This window comes from Thunnus maccoyii, chromosome 10, assembly GCF_910596095.1.
Source record: "Thunnus maccoyii chromosome 10, fThuMac1.1, whole genome shotgun sequence".
In the NCBI taxonomy this organism is placed as follows: Eukaryota; Metazoa; Chordata; class Actinopteri; order Scombriformes; family Scombridae; genus Thunnus; species Thunnus maccoyii.
This window is the reverse complement of record NC_056542.1, coordinates 7,663,046-7,679,656: the sequence shown is the minus strand read 5'-3', so window position 1 is coordinate 7,679,656 and position 16,611 is coordinate 7,663,046. Positions and strand designations below refer to the sequence as shown.

The 16,611-nt window shown below is 38.5% G+C and overlaps 1 protein-coding gene across 1 annotated transcript; it reads right to left on the bottom strand.

Annotated features, from left to right (window-relative positions):
- Positions 1-2,575: 2,575 nt before the first annotated feature.
- notchl (notch receptor, like) lies at positions 2,576-16,603 on the bottom strand. The gene is made up of 12 exons (XM_042424010.1): positions 15,670-16,603; positions 14,759-15,131; positions 13,463-13,607; positions 12,502-12,834; positions 11,057-11,277; positions 9,101-9,425; positions 8,101-8,276; positions 7,728-7,789; positions 7,283-7,406; positions 5,650-5,747; positions 5,074-5,405; positions 2,576-4,941 (listed from the first exon to the last, which is right to left on the bottom strand). The coding sequence occupies exons 2-12, from the start codon at positions 14,808-14,810 to the stop codon at positions 4,431-4,433; spliced, it is 2,379 nt and encodes a 792-aa protein (XP_042279944.1). The 5' UTR covers positions 14,811-15,131; positions 15,670-16,603; the 3' UTR covers positions 2,576-4,430.
- Between the last annotated feature and the right edge of the window lie 8 nt (positions 16,604-16,611).

The following is a 16,611-nucleotide window of genomic DNA, read 5'->3' as shown; positions in this document are numbered from 1 at the left end:
TGTTTACTAAAAAATCCAAAATTGCAGAAAGTTTTGATTCTACAAGTCTCTGAACTCTTCTGGAGGGATGGACACCATTCTTCAAAAAGATATTCCTTCATTTGGTGTTTTGATGATGGTGGTGGAGAGCGCTGTCTAACACATCAGTCCAAAACCTCCCGTGGGTGTTCAACTGGGTTGAGATCTGGTGACTGCGAAGGCCATAGCATATGAGTCACATCATTTTCATACTCATCAAACCATTCAGTGACCCCTCGTGCCCTGTGAATTAAGGCATTGTCATCCTGGAAGAGACCACTCCCATCAGGATAGAAATGTTTCATCATAGGATAAAGGTGATCACTCAGAACAACTTTGTATTGATTTGCAGTGACTCTTCCCTCTAAGGGGACAAGTGGACCAGAACAGCATAACAGAGCCACCAGATCCCCTCACTGTAGGGGTCAAGCATTCAGACCTGTACTGGTTTTTCCTTTAATTTGTCACCCGTCTGTATCTGTACATGCCAGAGAGACCATAAAATAAAACAAAGACACAAAATTTAATTTCAGATCATATAATGTATTATTATAGTCAGTGGAGAGCATTTTGAAATAAATTCTGAAACTTTCCTACACTGCATTATTTTTCAGATATACTGTACTTTGTCAACAATAAAGCCACCACCATGATTGCAAAATGTCCATACTCCTTATTATAACGGTTCACCGCTGGCAGGATAAACCGGGCAGTGACATCCTAATAAAAAGACAAATCAATTTTCTTTGCCATATCACATGATTTGTGTGTGTACCATGTTACCATCTCTCAGCCCTATTCATTGACTTTCTCCAAATCAGTGAAACAGTGCCCCTCTGCATCACAATGGCAGGCAAATGTGAGTCAGCCTGTGTGGTGAAATGTGATATTGCACTGCTGCACTACCCATCAAATCTACCAAAGGAAGGCCAAGTTTAGTTGGTATATACAGTATATACAATACTAATTGTGTGATTGTGATTGCTGAAAGCAATCACACATTGTTCTTCTCACTCTTTATTCTTATTCCGTCTTCCGTATGTCTTTTGCCGCGTTTCAACTGCTGCATACTTTGTGCTATAAAAACCATTCAACTGTCAATCTGTGCAACTCATTCAGCAGATGTGTGCTTGTATTTTTCTGAAATGTAACATGTTTCAGCAATTTTATATAATTTTTTAAAACATTAAAATTTATAATGGCAGTCTATGGGACGAACTGTCCAACTGAGTTGGAACCTTAGTCACTTTGACACTCAACTGCTCAGAAGGCCCTATCGTACAGACGCCATTCAAACTGTAAAATTTTCACAAAACTTTGAACTTTCAAAGTTATCAGATTGTTTAGTGATATCTTTTGTAGTTTTTCAGCAATTTAAGCCCAAAGTCAGGGGTTTTTCAGACTTTTTCAGGTCTCACCAGTGTGTCATGTGATCAGGCACAGTGGAGAGCACAGATATTTTTAGGCCAGAAATGTTTTTCTAAACTGCTGTCACTCCCACAATTTTAACTCCTCAAGCACATATCTTGCCTCAGTATGTTGCCACAAGCCTCCTCTCTCTCACAATGTAAATACATTTCACATAGGACTTTTTTGTATCAAATTGTTGCAGAAAAAGGTACCAGAGCAAAAAACTCTCTCTTGTAAATAAAGAGGGAGTCAGAGGTCCAAGCAGCAAAGTGTTCTTTTATTGCCAGCAAATAAAAGGGGAGCAAGTAGCACTTTTACAAAGAACCAAATCGCTCCAAAGATTTTTCTTTGGGGCATTGTTTTTATGTCCTTGGGTCGGCTTAGGTCACACCTTATCATCCACCCTCCCTAATTTTTGACCAATTATTATGTATCTTTTATCTCCGTCACTCGTTGTTGGTCAAAACTCTTCAAAACAGGTTTTGAGGTGTTTGAGGATATGTACTGGCATATTCAATTTTTTATATAAGTATTGGGAATCATTTTACACCATTATTGCCAAGTTGTCTTCTGGCCTTTTATTTTTTGTAAGTTATTCTAGTCATTTTACACCCTTATTTCTTGATCTCCTCCAGAGAGTATGTTTGAAAGGTGAAGACTTTAGCAGACCCAAGCAAAGTGATATGTAATACAAACACACTCAAATTTCTCCAGTGTATGATTATAATTCTTCTATCGTGCCTCTATACGTACAGTGTGATTAAATATGGTTCATGAGATTATAACTACACCAATACAAATTGTATCACACTAGCCCTTATTACTTATAAACTTACAAAATCAATCTGCATAGCTTAATATTGTCTTTAAGCACACCAATGACTTTTAATGAAAATACACCACAACTTATAGTTTTTGAGATCTGAACCTTAATTGATAGAGAGTCGCTGTCATGTTCTCATTGACTGCAATACAGTCTGCAGGATGTGTGTCTCCTCTCACTCCAGTTTCTTCAACTTATGGATTCTCTCTTCCTTCAAACACTTTTTACACATATCATTCATCCTCATGTTACACTAGTCTTGCTTTCACTAATGATGTACAAATCTCTGGGCTTCAAGCTCTAGTTTGAGACAGATACATTTTCCTCATCAAAATGGAGATTTTTTTCCTCTTATTTTTGTGAATGTCTGTTGGCTCAGTGGTTTAGAACACTGTTCTCTGATCAGCTTCACCTTAGATGACAAGGCTGTGTGTTCAGTACCTGCTCACTGCAGTGCTACTCATAATGTTGCTTTCCATCTCTATCATGTGCCATAAATCAATTCCTCTCTAGCTTACTTTAACATTATTACCTTAAGTGTGGATTGCTATTCTTGTTAAATACATCTTTTCCAATGCTAGATCTAGTCTAAGTAGTCCAGTGGTTTAAGTTCATATCCCCTCTCAACTCCTTTTAGATCCAAAGGTTGTGAGTTCGAGTCCCACTTAGGGCAGAACTCAGTAGAGTCAAAGGATGCAGGAGTGCACAGCTGATGTTAATCTGCTTAATTAGCTGAGCTGAGCTGAGCTGAACTGAACTGCTTTTTTGTCAAATTCATGCAATTGACAGACTAAATACCAAAATCTGGCCTGGCATTGCTGTGTGATATGTTAGCTTAATGCATAGCATGTCTGTCTTACAAACATGAGGGTGTAGATTCAATTCCACCCTTTGCTAATTTTAATCTTGGTAGATTTTTCAATACTCTTCAGCTTCCTGTTATGCAATCTGAATCTGCTTTCAGCAATCACATGCAATTTCTACAGAAATTGCATTTTCTAGTTTAACTATATTGTTTGGCAGATTTTGCATATATAGATAAATGATTCAAAGTCTCCCCCAAATTTCTGCACTTGAATGATCTCATTACAAAGATTCTTAGAGAGCATTAAACTGTAAAAAACAATGTCTGAACCATGAAAATTGCCCTGCCAAACATCACAGGTAGCCTCTCTAGCATTTAATTTTTTCTATTTATTGTTATTTATTCATATATTATTCTTTGCACTTTTACTGTTTATATTATTTATTTATTGCTAATGTTTGTGAGGTATTTTGGTAGTATTTATTTGATGTATTTTTACAAATTATTCTGATTTGCAATTCCCTTTCCTTTTGTTCAAGCTGCCTGATCACTGTACATTTTTATTAATGAAGATGAAAAAAAGAAGTGAGTAAATGAAGTGTTTATTGATACAGATGAAAGAGCTGATCAGCTTCTATTAATATCTACAGGTATAATGTAAATACTTGTAGTATGATGTGAGTGAAGAGAATTTGAAAATAAATTTAAAAATACATTAAATTCATTATTTGCATGAAAAGTCACTTTATTGCATGAATCGGCAAGGATTCTGACTCTTATTTATTTATTTTTTAATCCTTTCTACTTGATAATTTGTGCAATAATCAGAATACAACCCGTTATATATCAAGACAACGTGAATATTCTGGAGTTCATTTTCAGAGTGACTTTGACATTCATCACGTTTCACTGGCATTCATCTCAGACATGTTCTATTACATACTTGACTGTACATTGTAAGAGAAAATTTACAAGTAATATAATCAGCCCTCCCAACAAAAACAAAAACAAAACAAAACATAATAATTTAGGCAAGGCTGAGCGAAAACTGGTAAGATGATTCAGGAAAGAACATCTCCAATTGACTCTGTGTATTAATTTGACAGGAATATAAAAAATAATACCAAACAGATGCACATTAGATAATAATTAAGGTCCCAAAATGTAAATGATGATTGGACCCTCTTCAGCTTTGTGCCTCCTTGTAAGCCTTCTGCTTTGTATTGGGCTTTAGAGGAAATTGTGCCTTATGCCAATTTTATACTCAGTGGCTCTCATAAAATAATATAAGTCATTATTTTATTCACATGTTCATCAAAACTATTTTTATTGGCTGAATGGAAAAGCAGCTGAAATTGTATTGCTTTTTCCCCTCTACAAGGCTGTCTGTGTGGAGTCAGTCGTGTTGTTTGACCTCTCACCTCTGGATTTCTGCTCTGAATTTGAGGAACTCACCGCTGCTGTTTCTGCTCTACTGGGATTGTCGCCATTTAAAACTGGCTGGTGATCTGATTGGACGGCAGCATCTGTGGGAGGTGAAACAATCATTCTTTCTATGTGCTCATTGGCTGTTCTTTCTGTCACAATACCATAATTGGGCTCTGGCTGATGGGCACTGGAGCGACGTTGCAAAGCATGCTGGGTGCAGGAAAAGGAACGCTGCCGAGGAGCAGGCTGGGGTGACAGGAAGTGTGGCGTCGCAGCTCTTGGAACTTCATGATGCCTTTCCCGATCCTCATCTTCTGAGGTAACCTCCTGTAAGGTGCTGATTGGGCGTGGAGAGCGGCCCATGATTCTTGGTGGGACCAGCGCTGTTGCTGATTGGTTGAGCTGTGGTCGCCAGATCTGAGGGGAGGGGTATTGCACTCTGCCCATCGACCAATCACTGGCAAGACAGAAAGTTATCACAATATCAGATTGCAACACATTAACAGAGATGATGACAAAAATAGCGTTGGTTTTTGGTTCTCATATATCATATCATATCATATCATGTATCATACTTCTGCATCATTACCTTTGTGGTGGTGGGGTTACATCTCGATGGGCTATGATCCCAGAGAAGGAGGCGCTTCTTCCGGGCAGGCCTTGTGCTCCGACCCATGGCGAGTACATCAGAGTACGCTCCTCCCACATCATGTCATTAGCCGAGTCCACGGGAACAGGCCCTCTCTGGATTTGGTGGGCTAAAAGGAGTTCCAGTACCTGGTGACGCATGCCCTCTCTGGCCACGTCGATCGGACGACGTCCTCTGCGGTCATGCAGCTCAAGGTTGGCACCGTGAAGGAGGAGAAGTCTGGAGGTATCATAACAGCCATGGAGGGCGGAGAGGAAAAGCGCTGTCTCACCCTATCAGAGAAATCATGAATATAATATACTTCTGTGATGTTTGGAGGATATTTAATCCAATTCATCTTATAGTACAAGTGTTGCCGTGGTCTGCCCAACATGCCCAATCATTCAGAGTATTTAACTATTATATAAGAATACATAAGACATTTTAAAACACCCATAAGACCTACTTAAATTAAACAGGCAGGCTGTGAAGCTTTAAAAATAGTAACAATGGCAACTGTCAACTGTCAGAGCTTACCTTGTTGTCTTGCAGGTCCACAGCGGCCCCATAGCGTATGAGAGTCCTTGTAAGGGAGAGGTGGTTAACTGAGCATGCCCAGTGGAGGGCTGATCTCCCTGAGAGAGACAGTGTGTGTTCAGAGTAAAGGGGAGGTGAGGGGGAAGAGGGGAGGGAGTAAGTCAGCCAATGAACAACCATTACACAACAGAGTCAAGCCCAGATGGTGAAGAGAGGAGGAATGAAGGGATGTGGAGATGAACTGCTTCAGCCAGAAGTGAGAAAGAGATAAACAGAGACAGGACACAAAAACAGAAAAACAGAAGAGATGCAGAGGGATGAAGATAGAGAGACCAGAGACAGCACTTGCAAAGGAAAAGGATGAGCAACAAAGTTAATGCCTATCGACATGTGTTTGTGCACTGGAGCACATTAACTTTGTTCTGAGTCGGAGGAGGGCAGCAGGGGAGCTGGAGAAGCAGAGAGGAAGAGACGGAAGCCATGGACAGAAGAAGACAGGACGGGAGAGGAGGGACACAAAAAGAGGACGTGAGAGAAAAGGGGTAAGTTACACCAGTTACTCAACCCCTCAGTGTACAGATCACAGAATGAATGGCTTGCTCATCACCTCTACACATTATTCTTCTCCAAGATGAACTTTAACCTATTCATGCATGGCATCCAAATATGGCATGAAGACATTTATAAATTCAAGACTTGCTTGCGTGGTTCTAGGAATAGGAATTTTTTCCGCAGGTTGGTCTTTGGTTCAGACTAAAATATATCAACTGTTGGATGGATTTCAATGAAATTTTGTACACATGTTCATGTTCCCCAGAATATGAATCCTACTGGCTTTGGTGATCCCTTAACTTTTGACTCTTACCAGCAAGTTGACATTTTAGCATTTAGTAGAATTTCTCAAAAACTATTGGATGGATTGACATGAAATATGGTACTTATATCCATATCCTCCTCAGCATCAATTCTAATCACTTTGGTCCTTTCATCCCCTCATTTTGACTCCAATGCCATCATCGTGTAAAAATTTTAATTTGTCACTTTGCCACAAAACTAGTTGCATTCTTAAGAGCCTCAGCTGTGAGAGAGTATGGCTGTAGACTCTTAGTGAACAAAATATTATTACCTTCCCAGTCATTAGCCAAAGACATTTTGCATGAATCTACTAAATTATTAAATATGACAACTACGCTGAAAATGTGGAAGTTTATGAAATTTCCCCGAAATACCATTCACAAAACCAGCCAATACCAAAACCAATTGAAACCAATGAAAGGGGTTAAAAAAGAATTACTCCATCTCCCCTCCTGACCTCAATGATGACATAACATTTACAGGGAAATTGTTGCATCTTCCAGTGAATTGCACAGGCACTGGTGAAACTGCATTTGCACATAATTCTTCATTAATGTTTTATCCTTCTTGTCTTATAAGATGGATGGAGTTTATTTGATCCTGAACTGTAATTTAAATGAAATTTATTAGAAAACCTGGCATTCATATCATTCATACTACAAGTATGTTAAAACAGGTACCAAGAATTACATGCAAATACTATCTGACTGAGGTTTGGGGTTGAGCTAGGCTTTCAGGTATCAAACTAATGTCAGTATCTGTGACAGGGAAGCATTACCAGTATGATCAGTGTTGTTAACTGGCACTCCTGCTCTCAGCAGCTCCAAGACCACTCTGTCCAGCCCGCTACGGACCGCTCGGATCAGAACTACAGACCCATCCGGGCCACACCACTCTGCCGACTGCCAACATAACCAAGCCATGATGAAAACATACATACACATTATGCATATTCCACATATATCTATGGTGGTCAATAGTTAAGTCTAGACAAAAAATAAAAACAAAAAAACACTAATATCAAAAACTACACAAATGCATCATCATAACAAAACAAAATTAAAAACTCAGGATAACAAGCAAAGAAATTCAGATAAAGTCAAATAAATGAATCTAAATAATAGCACAATGTCATAGCAGTAGTATAACAATGAATAACAATGACTCTGCACAACATGGATCAAATAAAATGAACACTGTCAAAAACAAAACACAAGACAGACCTGTTGAGGAGGACTGAGCAATGGAGGAGGCATGGCGTTTCTCTCCCATCCTCTAGGTGGAGCTGATGGAGAGAAAGAATCATGTAAGGTGGATATCTAACTGACACATGCAAGGATTTTGATATTGAAAGTGATAATCAATTACAAATGCTATTTATATTAACTAAATAAAGAATAAAGTGGCACTAGATGTTGCACCATGTAATGTGTGTATTAAGTAATGTGTGTAAGTATTTTTGTAGACATGATATAGTAAAGATGGACATAGTAAAAAAAATGTGTTGGATTCCCAGGTGAATAAAAATGTTAGGCGTTAGGAATGAGTGAATGAGTAAATGAATGAAAGAAACAAACAACACAGAAGTTTCTTTACGTTGTATAGGCCTGCGGGGCTGTGAAGTTCCAACCCGGAAGTGTTTTTGCTCCTGGTTCCTGTGGTCACAGATGGAGGCATCCTCCTGTCGCCTGGAGCACCGTGCATTTATATCTTCCATTGAACTCTGGGTAAAGTCTGTGTCACTTCCTATGTCCTGGTCCCTTTTGAGAGGTCTGAAAACCAAAGCAAAGTTTTGATATTAAGAGGACTGTGGCAGTCTGCCTGTAGTCACATTGTGTTCTTTTCTTTTCTTTTTAATTTATTAGTCACCAAAGAACTCTGCAACACACCCAAACACAAAAATGCAGCGTTGCCATTTAGGATATTTTTCCTAAAACTTCAACTTTTATGGGTGGTAGTCTTTGAGGAAGTGGACCAGGGCCCTGGAACATGCCAGGGATTAGAGATATTTATCATCACGCCCAGACTTTCAATCTCCATACTGATTAATTTGGATTGCAACTATTTTTATTTTTGTTAGTGATTAACCTGTTTATTATTTTTAGATTAATCAAGTACAAATTAAGTCTAAAGTATAATTTGTCACAAAATAGTAAAAATTGCCAATGCCAAGTTCCCAGAGCACAAGTGATCTTCTAATGTCCCCTTATTTAGCATCTATAAGCAGTATACAAACATTTATATTATTAAAAAAACATTTTATAAAACATTTTATATTATTAAAACTGTGTTTTCCTATATTGTTCCTCATAATGTTATAAATGTAATAAAACTAGTAGGAAAACTTAATGAGCAATTGGTTTTCTTTCTTCTCCAACTACGGTTCACCTGCTATAGTGAAGCTGTGAATACCATGTGAACATATAAATGTGAAGCAGAGATTTTTTTACAGACTATAGTTCCAGGGCAAAATACACCAGATTGACAATAAAAAGTGACATTCAAACTTTTGAACTCTCACTGTATTTGTCTACATGACATCATTCCTCCAGCAGACAAAACATCCTGTCACATCTTTCAAAGCAGCTCCCCTCACCGCATTCTAATTGCGTCCTCCCCAAGTGGTTCCCTCCTCCTCTTCTTCTCTGCTTCCTTTGCTTTCTTCTTTTTCCTCAAGCTGATTTTCTCTTTCTCCCTGCTGGATCTGACCCTCTGTTCTTGTTGGGCTATGTGCGGTGGCCAGGCCTTGGATTTGCTGTCGTTGTCAGGGACTGTGAACCTGTGTCTCACCCTATTACTGCTCTCTCTCTCCGCCCGCTGCTGCCTCACCCTCCTCACCACTAGGAGCACCACCAGGGCCAGCACCAGCAGCAGGCCTATTGCTACGGCAACCACAGCCCACAGCCACACAGGGGTCGGCTCTATAAAAGACAGAATGGAAAATTAATTTTATTATTAACAGGTAGAATGTTTTTTGTTAGGGCTGCATGAGATGGATAATATTATGATAATATTGATATGTGATCCTATTTACTAAATTACTCAAATTAATCTGATAAAAGGTTATGTTTCTCACATCTTATGTTTTGGTAAACATAGAATTACTTTCAAAAAATACACAAATAAATAACTACTGACGAATTTAGGGTGTCATTTTGTGACAGATTTCGCTGAGATTCAATATATTATCATTCAATTAAACCTGAAAATATAATTCAACTTTGCAGGTGACTGGAACAAGATTTAACTACTGTTAAACACAATATTAAAGCAGAAAAAGATTTTTTGGACTCTTGGGAGCAGTGGAACAAACTGTAAACACAATGTTGACATATTATTACTTTAAAAAGTTATTTACACAACAATCAGACACAAAGCAATGTTAGCATTCATTTAGAGTAGTGTTTCTGGTCACCTGGTGAAAATAAGTCCAATATTCACTCTCCTTTTAGCTCTACTTTGGTCTCCACCAACTCATGGCTCTATAGCTGCTAAATGCTCAACTGTGTCCATTGGCTAGTCACTAATTTTGCCTGTCTGCCGTTTGGAGCTGGGCAGGTAGCATACAGCAGTAAGAGTGAAGCAAAACAGTGAAGTTTCAGGCTGTAAAACCAAAAGAATGAGCTTTAAAAGACTAAAATGCTCCATGGAGCTAAGAGCAACTGCACAGTCAGGTCATAATTCTCTGTGGTTTCATCACTACAAGCAACCCCTTTCACGTTTCAAATAATATTGTCAATATAAAAATATTTATTTGTGAAGTGTTAAGAAAAAAATACACCCCCATTTCAAATGAACCTTATCTAATCCAACTCATCTTTAATCTTAATATTCAAAAAAATTACCTTTTATATATTATACATAGAGCTAACCTTCCTATTTTCACATGGGGAGGCCACTTAGCTGGCCTATTGACCTACCAGCATCATGAATATTATTATAAATAAATGTAATGTCATTTTCATTTATAGTAATTATTAATATTTATTATTATTATATTACTAGTCATATCTCTATTATTACTATCATTGTTATGGTTATTATTGTTGTTATTATGCTTCTCTTTGTCTCTCTCCCCCCTCTTCCCCTCCCTCCTTCTTTCTCTCTTAACCCAACCGGTCAAGGCAGATGGCCGCCCACGTAGAGCCTGGTTCTGCTCGAGGTTTCTTCCCATTAAATGGGAGTTATTCTTTGCTGCTGTCACCAAGTGCTTGCTCGTGGGGGAATTGTCAGTTCTCAGTAAATTAAAGAGTACAGTCTTGATATGCTCTATGTGAAAAGTGCCCGGAGATAACTTTTGTTATGATTTGGCGTTACATAAATAAAATTGAATTGAATTGAATAATATTTTGACAAGAGATCCTTTTTTGTAATTTCAGCTTGTGAGTACCTCTGCCTCTGAGAGATTTATGTTTGAACAACTGAAACTTAACCCTGCAACAATGACCAACACATGTACACACTGGAAACGGAAAGGTGTTATAAACTGTTTTGTTTGGATGAAATTCAAAGTTGGATGTGTGCCTATGCAGGAGACAGGACGTCAGCCTACCTTTGACTTCCTTTTTCACCATTTCCTCCTCTCTGCTTCCTATTTCCTCTCGGACACCTCTTATACTGATGACGGCCTTCAGCTCTGGGAGGTTGGTGAACGAGTCAGGCTTCAGTGACATTACGGCACGAAGGAAACTGGCAGCCTCGGTGGCATAGGGGAAACAGGTAGAGGGAAGACGGGAGCATGGCCTGTTGTCCACTTGGAGGAAAAGGAGGGAGCTAGGAAAGAAAGAGAGAGGGAAGGAAACAGTAGGAAACAGCAGGTATGTCATCTCTGAGGCCGTGTCATCTCTAGATTTGCCTAGATACATTTGCTGAATAAAATCTGACACACTGACTGACATAAAAGACCTATTGTGACATTCACCATTTACAAAAAATTACATACTCTTACCAAACAAGCATAAAATCAACAATACAAAGTCCTGAAATATTTACTTCTAATTTGGACTGGCTTGCTGGACTAAAAGGAGTGCCTCAGGGTTCTGTGCTCAGCCCACTTTTATTTGCTCTTTACATAAATAATTTAGGTGTAAATACACATGAAACTAATACCCATTGTCATGCAGATGATGCAGTTTTGTATAGCTATGGATCTTTAATATTTAATAGTCTCAACTCAAGCTTATATTGAATGCAGACAAATAATAGAAAACTATATTTTCTAATGCTAGGAGGAAGCCCATAGACTATATTGTTGCAACTCAGGGGAATACTATAGAAGCATGTTGAGATTTGTTACCAAATTAAAACATCATTCATGATTTTTACTTTTGTTATTATTATTCCCCCTTTTTTCTTCCCTCAATTAATATTTCTAAAACCCATCTTAAGACCCATCTCTTTTCTTTAGGCTCTTAATTGTCATCATGAAGACACGACTGGTCACACTCTGTTTTTATTTATTTATTTTCTATTGTTTATTTGTTCTCTGTGCAATGCTGTTGTGTTTTTAGGATTTAGCCACATTTTATTTATTTTACTCTATGCTTTTATTAATTTCACCTTTTATTCTCATAATTATGTCTGTGTTTTTATTCGTCTCTATAAAAAAATAAATTGACTTGACTTTGTATTCCAGAGTTGGCTGGCCATCTCTGTCCATAAGAGCTCATCTTATAATCATTATCTCAAATCACAAGACATGAAAAATTCATGTTTTCTGCACAAGCTACTTTCAAGACTATAAATTTAATGACAAATGAGTCCATTGTTAAATGTCTCTGTATTAGCCTACTTGTTGTCTTATTTTAGTATTATTATCTCTCTTTAATATTGTTTTATCTGCTGCCGGATTTTGTGTTGTTTTGTCAGGAGTCTTGACCAGGTCCCCCTTGCAAAAAGGACTCACCTGATTAAATAAAGGTTAGGTAAAGTACAACTACGCTCACAATTCTGGACATTCCTAATCATAATGCCAGTAACATGTAACTGTGTACCTACCCATTTGAGGCAGCTGGTGATGCTTGAGCCAGCAGGTCGGTGAGCTGCTGAGGGTCAAAATCAAACAAGTCCTTGTTAGTATTAAGGGGGGCTGAGCCTCTCAGTTTGAGTGGTGTCTGGAGGAGCACACTAAGCGCCCAGAGCAGGGAGCTATTGGAGAAAGTGCCACGATGTCGTGGGATTTTGGTGTGCAGCACTATCGTGCCTTTAGCCCATATAGAGCTCTGATGTGTGAAGCAGTCGCTGCCATCCCATCCACAGGCGGCACTGTCACATCCCTGTTCGCAGTGGGAGTTGGCGTAGTGATCGCGACAGTACTGGATGTGGCCCGGACTGAGAGCCATGATGGGGAGGGATGGAAGGAATGAAAAGGAGAGGAAGAGTAAGAGATATGAAAAAAATAATCTTAAACTTTCATACTCAGAATAAAATACAGAATGAAAATACAAGGAGCAAGTGACTATGAAGGATTCTAAATTATTATTCATTTCTTTAACTATGTGAATTTATGTGATTTAAATTATTTGATTTAACATCGTGACTTTGATATTGTGGTGTTTTTTTTATTGTTTTAATTTTATTTAAAGTATAAATATCATGTTGGCTGCACCTTCTACCAAACTTAACTATTTCTATTTCATTTTTATTTGAAAAAATGAAAATGAACAATACAGAATTATTGCAATTTGATAATAATATTCATGATGAAGCCAGTTACTCTTAAATTGCCTGTTATTTAGATATCTCGACCCAGTCTGAGTGATTTATGTGTAAAAAGTTTCAAATAGGCTATTAATACAAATAAGATACGAAATGAAAATGATGCATAAATCGACATAAGACAATTCAAAAGAACAAAGTAACTTGCACAATTAAGCCAACTAAAACACAAAAGTCAATATTAATCTTGAAATTGTTTTCATGGTTTCTGACAATGAAAATGACAACAAAAGAGTTTTACTTGCACAGGCCCCTGTCCTTCCGGCAGTCGAAGCCGTCTCGGAGACATTCAGGCTCCGTACATTCTTTGTCACATAATCCGTTCCCAAACTTTTCCTTACACTGTCGGTTGACAGGACATTGGCCCCACGAATCAACAGGTGCAGCTGTTAAGACAAACACAGATTGGTACAAAAATTGGTAAAAGTGAGCCAAGATACACATATACTTTTGTCTAAGTTGTTGTGGTTAAAATGTAATAATGGTGTATTTGCAGAGTGATCTAGACAGTCTCTATTAGGTATATGTGTGCTATTTAAATTACAGGTGAATTTTGTCAGCAGTGAGATGTGTCAAAGGCAAATAGTCTTTGCAACACTTTCAAACAAATAAATTGAATGTATAAATTCAAAATGAGTATTATTTCAGTAAAACCTGCAGTTATTTTTAATGCTTCTTGAACCTGACACTATACACAGCTGCAGTAATTAAACTGACCATGCAAACTGTTTTCACAGTTTTATCACAGGACCAACTTAACCACATATCAAAACCAACTCATTGTTTCAGAGCATTAGCAACAATTCATAACAATGCAGGTCAAGTCATGAAAGGTGGGTCCTGATACGGACCGTTAAAGGGAACAGGAAATGGGACCGACATAAACAGGAAGTTTCCAGGAGAAGTGAATAGCAACAGGAAATGGAGTGGGCTGGGACTTGATAAAGGTCGAAGGTCATCACCTTGGCAATGAGGAATGTGATGGAGTTGGACAATGGGCTTGGCAGGTGTGTGTGGGGGCCATAAAACCATAACAGAAAAAAGGCCTGGACAATAGAGCTGAAATTAGACGTGTTAAGTTTTTTTACACTTTTGTTTTATTTGAGCAGCAAAGAGAGTTTTCCTTGTGGAGGAAAACAATGACGATGTTACGCAAAATAGACTTTTCACTTTGTCTTTAACAGAATATTATCAAGGATAAGATCCATTTTTTCCAACCAAAATATTTCAAAATAATACATTTAGTTCACTTAAGTTCATTATTTATTGTCTTAAAACTATAGGGTTTTAATCTGAATAAGTCTTAAGTTGCCAAAGAGACCTTAAAAATAGTAATTATTAATTTAACACACTTTAACATTAATTATTGGATAAGAGTAGACGCCATTTTTTTTTTTCAAACTGGTCATCAGAATCAACTTTTCTTTCTACAATCTACAGTCACAGGGTGAAGTTTAGGCACATTTTGAACCGGTAACGTGTTTCATGTATGCTCAAAAGAAAGATAAATCTGAGGATGATAGGGTGGCTGACTCACCTTGACACGTCCAGCTCAGTCCAAGCAGAACAAACGTCCTCAGTGCCAACATCTTCAGGTCATAAACTGTGGGCCTTTCCTTCTCTCCGCTCACACAGATCAGCAGTCCAGTCTAGCTGTTTGGTACCACTAAACCATAAACTGCCTCTGACACTGCAGTAGCTCACAGCGTTTTTTTGGACGGTTGTAAATCTGTAGCTCTGTGGTGTAGCTACAGTCCTGCTGCTCACAGTGAACAGTTAACTCTGAGTGAAGTCAACCAATTCCATCACCACCGCCACCACCAACACCTTCCAATTCCACCACCCAGCCCACTTTGTTCACTCGCTCTTTTTTTCAGAGGCCCTGCGGATATCTGGACAACTTCCTGCCACTGTGTGGAGAAGAATAGGAGGGCGATTACCGAATGTGCATGTGTTTCTGTGTGTGTGTGTGTGCTCTTAGTGTGTTTCAACTTGAAAAAAAACACAGTATGAGGTTATTTGAGCTGTTGGAAGAACCGTTATATGTAAAAAGCTACGGGGTGCGAGCAGACGGCGTGGTTTGAATCTGACCTTTTCAAAGAAGCAAATCTGTGCTGTAACTGTGTGCTCTGACTCTAAAAAGGACTTGAACACAGTAAACTGTTTCTGTTGTTTGTACTTATTTCATTAAAAAAAAAGAAAATAGGACATCTAGAGACTGAAATTTGCCAAGTACAGACAGATACAGATGAGAACAAATGACTTAAACAGTTTAGTCTTGAGAGTCTTTTCAGACACTTGACTTCGAACTCTCACACAGCTCTAACTGAAATTCAAAACAACAGATTAACAGATTATTATGTTTAAATATATATATTTTTACAGATGTTTAACACTGACAAAGAATGTAAAAAGAGCTTATATTTTAAGGAACAACATAGTGTTAACCTTTCCTGCTTCAGCGTCCAGACCGTGGTCGGGAAGCACAGGGGAGACTTGTTTACTACTCCAGGGCCGAAGTCACCGCTAACTTCGGAGTTAACTCCCTCCACTTTATCAACAGGTAGCAAGCAAGAAACGGGAACTCAGCTTCAATCTTGAGGAGTTGCAGCATTTATTCTCTGTCAGAACAGCTCAAACTGTACATACACTGTACTCTTACTGTTACAGCTAACCGCTCTCTCGCTCGACCATACACATGTGTCATGCGCACTTCCTATGCACTGGGATATTTCTTAAAGACACTACACCACTCGTATAACACTACCCCCACTCTGGATGGCATTTCCCCATAATTCCACTCCAGCACAATGATACACATCAACATTTTCATTTCCTCTTTTTTTTTTTGTGTAACCAGTGTATTTACAGTCCATTGTAGGCGGGAAATAGCAAAAGGTGCAGTTTCTCAGTGCAAATATGAACATGTAGCAATCTTTCTTATAGGGTGCACACATCACAGCCTTGCATTATAAACCCTGGAGAAGGCATTAATAACACTTACTATACAGGCATAAAGGTGTTCCTTCAACAGAAAAATACAGTTGTATCACGGTGGATAATTATTATCAAACAAATAGGCCTACTCCTCAAGTTTCTTTTTTTTTATAAATGTAGTTAACATATAAAATGACGATTAGCTCCAACAGTAGCAAACAGTACAAGACATTTCCCCTCATTCTTCTTCTTTTAACACTGGGAATTGTCCTTTAACCCTTGGAACTGTGCATCAATTGTCCTTAATGAGCCACCCACTCACCATACCTGGCCGGGGGCCTACGTCGGCAGCTTGGTCTTCGAGGACGACGACCCACCTCTCCACCCCCACTATCCTGAAAGTCCCTGGGGGAAGGAAAGTCCAGGTGAGGAAGGTTTGGGGGGGGGGGGGGG